Source organism: Archocentrus centrarchus (genome assembly GCF_007364275.1).
Source record: "Archocentrus centrarchus isolate MPI-CPG fArcCen1 chromosome 18 unlocalized genomic scaffold, fArcCen1 scaffold_23_ctg1, whole genome shotgun sequence".
NCBI lineage: Eukaryota > Metazoa > Chordata > Actinopteri > Cichliformes > Cichlidae > Archocentrus > Archocentrus centrarchus.
This window is the reverse complement of record NW_022060145.1, coordinates 3327483-3339513: the sequence shown is the minus strand read 5'-3', so window position 1 is coordinate 3339513 and position 12031 is coordinate 3327483. Positions and strand designations below refer to the sequence as shown.

Below are 12031 nucleotides of genomic sequence, written 5' to 3'. Positions count from 1 at the left end.
GTTTAACTGTACGATATATTTAAGGTGCTGTCAGACAGCTCTTTGTGAAAAGCTGAAATAAACAAAAAACAGACAAACAAAACATACATTTTTACCTAATGGAGAAAACAACCTATTGTTGCATTTATCGTGGCTAACGTAATTACTAGCTTTGACCATATGCACAGGTGTCAGAGCTCTGGGGAAAATGTAATGAAGACAGATGATTGTTAACTGTGGAAACTTGAAGGAGCAATTTATAACTTACAGAGAAGCACTCTGTGCATATGTGTGTATTTGTGTGTGACTCTGTGTTCATGTGGCTTTATGTGCTTTGGTACATTCAAACTCAGCTAGCTTTCTGTTAGCCATTAAGCTTGTTTAAAAAGAAAAAAGATTTGTTGGTATTGTATTAAAGTAGATCATGAGTGGAACATGGGTGACCGTTGATTAGCTCACTGAGTAATAATCTTGTTTTTCAGCTCAATTACTGTAAAAGGATGTGAATTCACAAAATGTTTTTACAACATACCAACAGGTCAGACTCTACTGATCAAAAATGAATGGTGTTGTTGTGTAAAATTGCAAGCATGGGTCAACTGTAGCAAGTCAGACCTGTTATACTCCCTGACCAGCAACAGGGATCTTTCCCTCAGGACTCTGAGCTCCTCTCTGTCCTGGTAAATGCTGGATACACACTGGGGAATCTCAAACTTCAGTCGATCCCAGTACTGGATCTCAGAGAACACATTCAACAGGTTGCTAGACAAAAAAAGATCAAATAATGATAATGAGTAAGTATATGAGAGTGTAAAGTTGTAGGCAAATGTCTGGAAAGACATGATTCTTTTAAGCACAAACAGTAAATGCACCATCTTCACATAACAGGTTGCAGAATATTCCTTCTGCAAGACAAGGATGAGCCGAAATCCACTGAGACCTGCTTTCAGCTGGCTACAAAACCTGTTGTAAGTACCCATTTAGGGGTGTGTGCAGTAGACTGCACATCATATGCCTTTTTTTTAGGCTCATAAAAGTTTGACTTCACAGTCATCAATCTGTTTGCTTTGATGACATAATTTATTTCTTAATTTATTTGCACAAACATACACAATTGTATGTACACATTTGTATGTTTGTGTCTTTGAATTTGTGCCCATCTGTTTGGTTCCTGCATGAATATAATAATAGTGTGAATTATTATATCTTTATTTATATTTATAATAACTGCGGCTGCTGTTACACCCAAATTTCCCCTCTGTGGGACAATAAAGGCTGTTTCTTCTTCTTCTTCTTCTTCTTATATTGTCTAAGGGTGTATTTCTGTACTTGCCTAATGGTAAAGCATATTTATCTTTGGTTTCCATGTACACAGCGTTTATGTCTGTAAGTGTTGTACGCCTTGTGTTTACGTCATGTGTGCTTGTGTTTATTGTTTGACCCACTTGTTGAAGTTGATGTCCAGCTTCTTGTCCTTGCAGCGCACCATGAGTGGCTGCTCCAGTCGTTTGAGATACTGTCCATCCAACTTCTGACTCCATTCGCTATAGTTCTTCTTCACCATCTCATCCAAAATTTGGATAGTCTGGCCATAGGTCAAAACTACGTCCTTGCAGGTCTGAGAATTGGACATGAAGTAGGAATTCTGAAGCACCTGGAGGGAAAGAAAAGGGGGCAAAGAAGAGGTGAGGGAAGGAAGGTTGCTTAGTTTGCACAGTGGTTATGTGATAGCACAAAGCAACACTTGTGCAGTACAAGTAAAAGGTTTATGTTACTGTGCAGTCTAATGACCTCACCTCCATGAGCCTTTCTAACCGATGTCTGAGGGCCCTCAGCCAGTCCACCTGGCCTGCTTTCCAGGGAATATGATCAGGATAAGACCTTGAGCTCAGGTTGAGCTCCTTGTTTACCATTTTAAGCTCCTTGTAAAAGATATTGCACACTTCCTCCAGCTTCTCTTCTGCAGTGCACTTGAAGGACTATGATGGAGGAGAGAGATAAATATTATGAAGGTAACAGAAGACAAATAGGGGAAAGACAAAAAAATGTAGCTGTAATGAAAATAGAAAAATAGCAATTGATTGAGCGTTGCACTGAATGAAACATACGGTCTGAAGGGTTTCGAGGAGGTCCAACAAAACAAAAGCAAACTATGCAGCAGACCTAATGTGTCAAGTCTTTTTGCTCCAAGTAACAAAAAAGGCAGTTTGCTATTAAGCTGAGAACAGAAATATAACTTTAGTGTGGGTTAGCATCAAGTGCGGATCCAACTATGAACCTGTGTCTAAAAGAACTGTAAATTTTTATAAATACAAATGAAGAGAAGGTAAATTGTGTAATACATATTAGGCAAATGGTAAAACTTGAGAATGTAACTATATTTCATGAATGTCTTTGTGAAAGAGTACCTCGTGAGTAAACAAAGGCCTAAAAATGTCCAGCAGCCGTATTCCTTCCTCAGCTGTGTTCACGGTCTTAAATACTGAGCGAATCAGGGCCTGCATCTTCAATTCCAGATCCTTTACAGATGCACAAAACCTGTACAGATGCATACACACACCAGAACATATAAACATACTAAAACAGTTGCTGAATACTGCAAAAGCACATTAACAGAAATATTGACACACATAAATATACCAACACTGAAAACCACAGAAACAGGGGGGATGGGGGGGGGGGGGGGGTTAAGCAGGAGAGAAGATAATATTTTGTACAGGATGTATTAACATAATAAGCATGCACACGTAATAGAGAATCAACTTTTTTACTTTATTTGGAACATTATTCTTTCACCAATGTAAGTATCTTCTGCTAGACTGATCACTTGAGTTCCACCTTTTTAACCGCCTGTGGCTCCACACAAGGCGTGATCACTTCCATTAGCCATTTTAATTAAAGAATACAGATCGTGTCAGGAAAATGAAGCCAATTTGAACGGATCCAGACTGGATGAGCTGGAAAATGACTGGAGCCTGAACTGGATCTGGACCTTATCTGGTCTGAATCCGTGATTCTGATCCGTTTGGATCCTCCTCGGACACAGTTTGCGAATCCATTATAGAGCCTATGATCACCAATTTAGGTGATTTTCAGTGGAAAATATGTGGAGATTCATACTCTGAATTTCACACACCGTAACTTTCAAGATGCTGACATTTAAGTCACTTTAAATCCATTTAGTTCAGTTTTCAAGTCTTCAAATCATTCAAATCATTTCAGCCTCATCTTCACTCAAACATCATCTCCAGGACATTTTTCCATCCATAGTGTGTTGAGTCTAAAATTTCATACAGATCAGTGTGATGTAAACAGTGATGCTACAGTAAATGTTTCAGAGGAACTGACAGTCTGACAGCTGCAGCTGCGCTCATTATAAATCCGTGACATCATCGCAGTCTCCGTCCTTACAGCCTGTTGACGAGTGAACAACTGTAAAAATTTCATGTTATGTACAAAAATAAAATACAAAAATAATGAACGTTTAACGTCTGAGACACTCAGAGTTTGTTGGATAAAACCTGCCAGCGAGCAGGTTAGGTTCACAGAGTCTGTTACCCCGGTAACTGATTTGGTGTTAGCTCTCGTTCTGGAACTGAAAACCCAAGTTTCCCTCATTTTAGGACTAACAAACCCAGAGTTATTAGCTAAACCTGCTTCCTGGAATAGGCCCCTTGTAGTGAACCTTCTGTGTGTGGTCACTCTGAAAGAGATCTCACTAAAGGAGGTACCTTGTGCAGTTTTAGAATAATTTTAGAAGTGATGTTTGGTATTTTACAAACATTGGAAGAAAAAAAAACATTCATCTTATTACATTTTGTGTTAATTTGAATATGAAAACAAAGCTCAACCTGTTGAATTCATTGCACCATGTGGTATCCTTGACATCAAGTATGCGTTTGTCAACAGCACGTAGTTTCTCAAGGCTACGCTGGAAGTGGCTTTCATTCTTCAAGAGGGTGTCAGTAAATTCTGGCCCCTTGCAACCACCGAAGCATGGCAGAGCCCTCTGCTGACCATCCTCCCAACGGGCAAACTGATCCTGGCAGTTACATATCTAAGAAAAGACAGAAAGTAATACCCCCATATCAAGCAATATATATTAACACATGTAAAGGGATTTTGTGAAATGATACTGGAAGCTGAAGACTGGATAACATTCATTTTACAGGGGCCTGAGCTGCTTTTATAGAAGAGTTCTGTCTATAAAGGAACTACTGGAAGTAGAGAACAGCACCAGGTGGGCGGCGTTCAGTTTTTTTTTGTTTGTTTTTTTGGAAATGCCTCTCTCTAGTATTGTTATTACTCAGGAGGGTTCATATGGTAATTCTGACAGAATCTATTTGCAAAACTCTGGACTATGATTCAGTATGTAGTGGTGCTCATTCTGTGTCACTGATTGAAAACATTTACCTCAAGTAGATCTCTGAGCCTCTGAACATAAGCATCAATCACCACAAAAAACTTTGTTTTGTCCAGGACCCAGCCTTTTCTGGAATACCTGATGTAAATGGAGAGGAGAAAATAAGCAGAACAAAGATAAGGGAAGCCATGGGAACTGAAAAAAAAAAATACATAGTTACACTGGCAGCAAATAGGCCTGGGGGATGGAAGTCGTTGGGCCCCACTAAATGTTTTTTCATTTTATATATCTAGAGGTCATGAGTAAGGTGAGTGAAGGTGATGAATTGTGAACTATTTATAAAGAAAAAGCACACTTTATACATCACAGCACAGGTCTACACGAAGGCCCTCTGTTTGAATTAAAAACCCTCCAAATTCTACTGACAGGCAACACGGTGGCGCAGTGGTTAGCACTGCTGCCTCACAGTTAGAATACCATCTGGAAGGCCTGGGTTCGATTCCACCTTGGCCCAGGCCTCTCCCTCTCTCTGTGTGGAGTTTGCATGTTCTCCACGTGCTTGCGTGGGTTTCCTCCGGGTACTCCGGTTTCCTCCCACATTCCAAAAGACATGCACTTACTGGGGTTAGGTTAATTGGCTAATCTAAATTGCCCATAGGTGTGACTGAGTGGGTGAATGTGAGTGTGAAAGGTTGTCTGTCACTCCGTGTTGGCCCTGCAACAGGCTGGCGACCTGTTCAGGGTGTACCCTGCCTCTCGCCCTATGACAGCTGGGATAGGGCGAGAGGCAGGGTACCGTGACCCTTACCAGGATGTGCGGAAGCGAATGGATGGATGAATTCTACTGACTGCCTGAAATGTGTTTGCTTACTACAAACCCAGTTCCAAAAAAGGTGGGGCACTGAGTGAAATGTGAATAAAAACAGAATGCAATGATTTGCAAATCTCATAAATGCATATTTTATTCACAATAGAAGATTCAAATATCAAATATTTAAAACGAGAAAATGCACCATTGTAAGAAAAATTTGAGGTCACTTTGAATTTGATGGCAACACGTCTCGAAAAAAAGTTGGGACAGGCCTGGGTTACCACTGTGCAGCATTCCGTCCATAAAGATCTGATGCACCCCCCATACCATCAGGGATGCAGGCTTTGGAACTGAGCACTTATAAAAAGCCAAATGAGCTCTCTCCTCTTTAGTCTGAAGCATGTGGCATCAATGTTTTTCAAATTGAATTTTATATTTTGATTCATATGATCATGGAACAGTTTTCCACTTTTACCCTACCTGTGCTCCTGGGCTCATTACTGCAGCGGTGAGTGATTAGTGTAATCAGCTGTGCCCTATTTGAGCTGGGGGAAGACATCCACTTGTTGCTAGATTGTTGACTAAACCAGTTAGTAGGACTGGCTCGCCTGTGTTTTCCACAGTGCTTCTCTCCAGCTAAAATCTGTTACTAACCTCCAACTACTTTCTGCACAGGATGTTTGGACCCTGGGTGTGTGAGCCTGAGAGTGAGTGATCGTGTGGGAAGATAGTTTCAGGATCTGTCCTTTCAAGTGCTATCTTGTGGCCGGAAGCTGTGGACCAAACTGCCTTGGAGTTTCTGCTACTGCTGGATTTACAACTGACTGTTCTGTAGCACTATATCACTGTAAAGAAACGCACTGAACTCTATCTGAGAGTCCGCATTTTGAGTCCATCTCAAATCCCAGTCCATTTTAAATGAGCTTTGGCCCAGAGGACAACAGCTTTCCTGGACCATGTTCACATATGGCTTCTTCTTTGTATGATAGAGCGTTAACATTTGTGGCTGGTAGTGAGAACTGTGTTCATACACAGTGATTTCTGAGGGTGCCCCTGAGCCCGTGAAGTGATTTCCATGACAGAATCATGCCTATTTTTAATGTGGTGCCACCTGAGGGCCCAAATTTGATTTTCAGCCTTGTCACTTGAGCTCAGAGATTTCTCCAGATTCTCTGACTCTTTTGACATTATGTACTGCAGATGACATAATATTCAAAGTCTCTGCAATTTTACACCAAGGAACATGACCGTGAAATTCTTTCACTGTTTAGAGGGTTTTCTTTTGCAGATTGGTGACCCTCTGCCCATCTTGACCTCTGAGCCTAATATGTTTTTTTTTTTTTTTTTTTTTTTTAAATACCCAATCATGTTACTAACCTGTTGCTAATTAACCTAATTAGCTGCAAAATGTTCCTCCAGTTGTTTCTTTTTAGTACCACTTTTCCAGCCTTTTGTTGCCCCCATCCCAACCTTTTGATGCTGGGCTCAACTTAATATCAATTTAGTTTCAAACTCAAGCCATCTAAATCAACACATTTAGGACTTTAAAACATAGAAACAAGCTAAGTTTTGATAATTCTGCTCTGTATTTCCATGCATGTAAAATTTCTCCTACTTGTGATGAATCTGTGAGGCCCGCAGGTAAACTTTCTTCCAGGTGAGGCAGCATTGTATACAGTCATTGAGGATTTGCTTGCTAGATGACACAAAGCCTTCAAAAATCCTGTCCAGAGAGATGCTTTGAGAGCACAGACGGATGATCTCGTTAGTGATCTGCAACACAGCAAGATGCATTTTAAGTATTCGGCAGCGAAACTTTTTCTTGCTCTTATTAAATCATTATAAGTAAAGCAAAGACAGCCCCCATCCCCGATATGTGAAATCACCCCAATCAAAATCCCGCAGCCTTCAAGGTTTACAAATTACATTAATTATCTTAACCATCCAAAGTGAATCTGAGAAAAGAAAAAATAATGCAAGTAAGGCTGACTCAGGACATAGTAATTTTATATAATTTATCCCTCTGCTTCTGGAGCTGTCATTTTAAATGTAAGGAGGTCTCAGGCAATGAAAGTGATCAGATATTTTATTTTGGTGCACTGAGTCTCTGGGTATCATAAGCCTGATGTCTAAATATTCAGAATGAGTGGTCGTGGGCTCTCTGATGATGATGATGATGATGCCTTGTCAGAAAACTAAAATAGCCGGAGAGCCCATGTATGTAAGCGAAAGGAGGCACACAAACACTAAATATTACAGTTTTAAAAAGGTGCTCCTAGAGAAACACAAGATTTGTAAGACAAATAACAGCAATATGCATTATAATCAGCTGTCTTTCCAGTGATTCTCTTGACCCATGGATGGACTCCAGCTCCAGCACAGTCTTTTTCATGTGGTACACCAACACATGAAGCAATTCCCAACTTGCTGCAGGTTATTCTGCTGCAGGAGTTGAAGTCTGTCCAACTGTGGGATGCCAGACTCACTAAAGAAGATGAATTATGTTGAGGACTGACACAATAGCAATCTACAGTAGCAAGCACGTTAACCAGTAGGGAAACCTAAAAGAGGATGGGAATGGGTTTGGTGGTTGGCAGTGAGCTGAACTTTCAGAACAGGAGAAATGGGGACTGTTCGCTAGAAAATCTGATTAATGATGATGCTGTTCTCTCAGATGGATGAAAAATGCTACAATATATCATCACTGATGCTTGTGTGGACATATGGCTGGGACCTGTTTATCTTTACTAAGTTCATCTGACTGAAACACTGCTGGATGGCAGGTTTGAGTCTAGAGTCGAGTTTAGGATATTACACAGTACAGAACAGTGACAACAAATGAAAATTAGTCTAAAGTGCTAAGTATGACTCATTGATAGTTATTTTTGTATTGATTAGTGAGCACTGCCCAGTCAAAATAGAAATTATGAAATGAACTGCACAATGAAAAGGACACCAGTAACATCCAGATACCTGGCGGAAGAGGTTGGTGATCCTCTCACTGGTGTTGTAATGGGGGGAGTTGACCCAGATGATTCGAATGAGATTGACAATATGTTGCAACTTGGAAGCAATTTCTCTTGGTTTTAGCTGTTCAAGCTCTTCACAAGGTTCCTTCAGTATGGACATGAAGGTCAGATTTGACTTGGCCTGAAGAGAACAATCCTGGAGAGAACACACAGATACACACCACAAAGTAAAGATAATGATTATTACTATTATTATAAAGTCTCAGTCACATTCACAAAAGCTTTCATGTTCACATTTTCAAACAATGTTCAAACACATTTTCAAACTTCCAGCTAAGAAGCTAGTGGTTAGAATGTGGCTATAATAATAGGCACATGCAACAGATGCTCTAGTTTATAAGTGAAAAAGAAGTGATGTAGACTAATGAGTTAAATAAAATATTGCAGTAATGCATCAGGTATACCTATTTTTCATGACTCTAGATCACAACACATCGTAGCAATACTCAGCACTGTTCTTTAAATAAAATGGTGACATTATTTTTTATAATATTAGATATCCTGTACCTGTATTTCATCGGCCAGTTGACAGAAGCGTTGTACATACAGAGACTTTGCAAGCTGCAAGATGTCCTGGATGTGCCTGATCCCTGGGTTTTGAAGCTGCCGGCTGATGTTCAACAGCTGGGCAGAGCGAGTCTTCCAGAAGTCTATCTCCTGCAGCGGACCACATTTGTCTCTCAGGCTCACTATGTCTTGGGCATTCAGTACTTCCTTGATCTGATCAGTCCAGTGGATCATAACAACTAAAACATGAAGAACAAGTGAGTGGAGGAGAGAGGAAATTAAGATAGGAACAAATATGACAGGAAGGACACATAATCACAAGAGAAAAACCAAAGAGACGTTATTGGATTTATGTCACAATCCCTAAGTATGACTACAGAAATGAGTAAACGCATAGATATGAGAATACAAAGGCGTTCTGAACAAAGGTGGGTAAAGAAAGAAGAAGCCAAAAACAATGAACAAGTGGAACTGATGTTAGTGAGACTGGTATCTATTTAAATAAAATCACTGGAGAGCCTGAGACAGAAAGCCCATGGTGCAGTTCCAGTGCTGTTTCCGGTATAAAGTCACAGAAAAAAAAAAAGTGTGACCTTTTTAACCCAGACCCCAGAGACAAATGGAAACCATGAGCAACCCTCATCAGCCCCATACAGATGCACATAAAGAGCTCCTCTAGCTTACTTTCCATTCTCTGTATCAGATTCCTGTCCTTGATGGCCTCCTCAGGACTGCATTGTAGGCCCTCCATTGGGATGTATAGAACTGTGTTACCAGATGACTTATGTAGATGATCTGTTCAAGAACAAAATTAATTATCCTTTTGACCTGTATGGCTGTTTTCTGTTTCTGTGTATATTTGTCATGCCCAGGACACACTTAAAAAAGAGATTTTAATCTCAATGTGTTGCTTTCCTGGTTAAATAAAGGTAAAATAAAAAAAAAAATGCAGCTCATATGTGACAATCAGTTGTACACTGCAGCAGCTGAAGACATCTTTTCATGATTTCATTCATCTATTCCTATTGTACAGTGCAGGTCCATAAAATACATTTGTCCTTCATTTAAATAAATATTGTGTCTGTACTATAAACTGACAAATCACAGTCATAGAGGAGCTTCCCTCTGATTGAATCAGTTCTGTTTAACAATGCTCACCAACCAGTGGGGTTGAGTGTAAATGATTTGGCAGGAATATTGGGATAAATATCCAAGGACAGGTGAGCTTGCCATCTACATGTCTCTTCAAAAGTACAAGGTGCCAATATAAAAGTAGAATATACAATATAAGCTTAAAGTCAAACTGAAAGTAGGAAGTAAAAGATGATTTTCACTGTCTATCTTCAGGGGTTGCAGATCTGAAGCATAAACAAGCAGGGTGTTACAGACTGACATATTTATAGAAGCAGAAGCAAAAATGCTTCAAAGGACTTTAACAAAAGTGTCTGTGTGGATTTTACTTTAACGAGCCCTAAAGAGTCTCAATGACAAATCATAGGGAGGGAAGCAAATACAAATAACTTGAAAGGACTCAAGCAGGTTTTTATTTGACTATTAAACTGTATAATGTGAGACTAAGTGTTGAAAGAGTGAAATGCTTCTTTCTTTTTCAATAAGTTACCCACCCGTAAGGCTGGCAAGATATAAGTGCATTTGTTTGGTATAGTTGTCCTTGATGCTCTTGTCCTTGAAGGTGGTAAGGGCAACCGTGGGGGCATGCAAACAGGTCATGTGATGTAGCAGGCTCCGGATGGGGTCACCCTTCACTGTGCCAAACTGTATGACTTCATTAAATGTTTCAAGTGTGATTACAGCTTCTGGCATGCGGATAAAATAGGACAGCTTCCCTACCACCTCTCTCTGTGAAAATAAATTATTGGATGCAGCGGTGAAGAGAGACAGAAAAAGAAAACAAAGGGGGGATTGAATTAACAAATGAACCATCAAGAAGAACAAGCACTCCAGCTCTGTTTAACCTCAGTCTTAGCCAATATTTCCCTTTACCAGTTGCTTTTTTACTTTCTGTTTCTCCTTTGCCTTATGAGTTTATAAAAATGAATACTGCAAGGTGCAAGCAATATATATTTAACTCTTGTCCTGGCATTAGCCTCTCAAACAATAAACAAATACCAGTAAAATAAATCGAAATAAATGAAACAAACAAAATGTGGAGAGGAAAGGGTGTTGTACCATTAAAGGCATGGAGTACTCCACCCGAAGTCCAGCCGTGGTGTCCATGTACACTACCATGGTTGTGATAGAGGTGTCTTCAATAAACTGATCCAGCGCTTTCTCATCCTCCTCTGTCCATGACTCTTCCATTACACCAGCCCCAACCACACACTGGATGAACAACTTGTGATGGTGAGATGAGAGGAGGATTACAGGGAGAGACGGGGGGCGTTGATTAATAAATGGTTTAACGTCACAACTCCTAGAGGTGGAAGGAAAAGCTTACTTCCCAAATTACAGTCAGGCATGCAGCTTTACCTGACGTATGGCCTTAGAATTTTCCTCTTCCATTTCTTCTTTTTTCCTCCAAGCTGCGCTCTCTTCTTTCTCTATGGCTGTTAGAGCATAAGGACACAGAGAGGACACACTGGATACAGTACAGCACCTACAGTACAAACCTTTGTGTTTATGTTACTGTAACATAAGTGTTACAGTTAGCTAGTTACAGACTAGCTCAGCACATTAGCAGTTTAGGCAGTTGGTAGTAACGTCGCAGCCCTCGCCAGCAAAAGTATTTACTCCACCTTTCTTTTTAGGGTTCTGCAAACAGGTTAAAACTTTTCCGAGAGGCCATTCTGATCAAACGAAAACAAACAAACAAAAAAACAAAATCAGGTAAATGTTCTCCAGCCTGTTTCTTCCCTGTCCCTTTCGAGTATGCGCGTCGCCGTGGAAAGCTTTGGTTGCCAGGGTAACCCATGGTGACGGGCCTGAGCGCGGCAGGCGCGCGAGCGAGTTTGTAACGCTGTTTTAACACAAAGCTTCACATTAATTAATTCCCAGTGGCGGCTGGAGGAGGGTTTATTTGATCATTTATGTTTAATCTGCTTTTGATATACTCTGTATTATAGGAAAGTTAGAGCGCGTGCTAATGCGCGCCTTCATATGTGTACACAGGTGTTGCTAATCACGTTATTTCCGGATCTGTGCCTAAATACACGAAAACCTTCAATCATTTCATTACTAACACGTGTTTATCGACCTCAGGAGTGTCAAACGTGCGGCCTGGCAAGCGCAAAGTCATCCGGGCCACTGCATGGCTTTGCAACATAGAGGTTCAGTGAAAGAAGGCATACATTTTGGACTTCTCACTGTATTTTGTCCTTAAGA

The 12031-nt window shown here is 40.4% G+C and overlaps 1 protein-coding gene across 1 annotated transcript in view; it reads right to left on the bottom strand.

Moving 5' to 3' along the window:
• Nucleotides 1–11605, bottom strand: part of dnah2 (dynein, axonemal, heavy chain 2) — a 70625-nt gene extending 59020 nt beyond the window's left edge. The window contains exons 1-14 of the mRNA XM_030722696.1: nt 11446–11605; nt 11180–11256; nt 10880–11044; nt 10315–10549; nt 9374–9484; nt 8690–8928; nt 8127–8318; nt 6769–6926; nt 4393–4480; nt 3831–4036; nt 2388–2517; nt 1776–1958; nt 1425–1633; nt 595–741 (exon numbers count right to left, since the gene is read on the bottom strand). Of these exons, the coding sequence (XP_030578556.1) occupies nt 595–741; nt 1425–1633; nt 1776–1958; nt 2388–2517; nt 3831–4036; nt 4393–4480; nt 6769–6926; nt 8127–8318; nt 8690–8928; nt 9374–9484; nt 10315–10549; nt 10880–11044; nt 11180–11212 (2096 nt within the window). The 5' untranslated portion in view covers nt 11213–11256; nt 11446–11605. The remainder of the gene's footprint in view (nt 1–594; nt 742–1424; nt 1634–1775; nt 1959–2387; nt 2518–3830; nt 4037–4392; nt 4481–6768; nt 6927–8126; nt 8319–8689; nt 8929–9373; nt 9485–10314; nt 10550–10879; nt 11045–11179; nt 11257–11445) is intronic.
• Between the last annotated feature and the right edge of the window lie 426 nt (nt 11606–12031).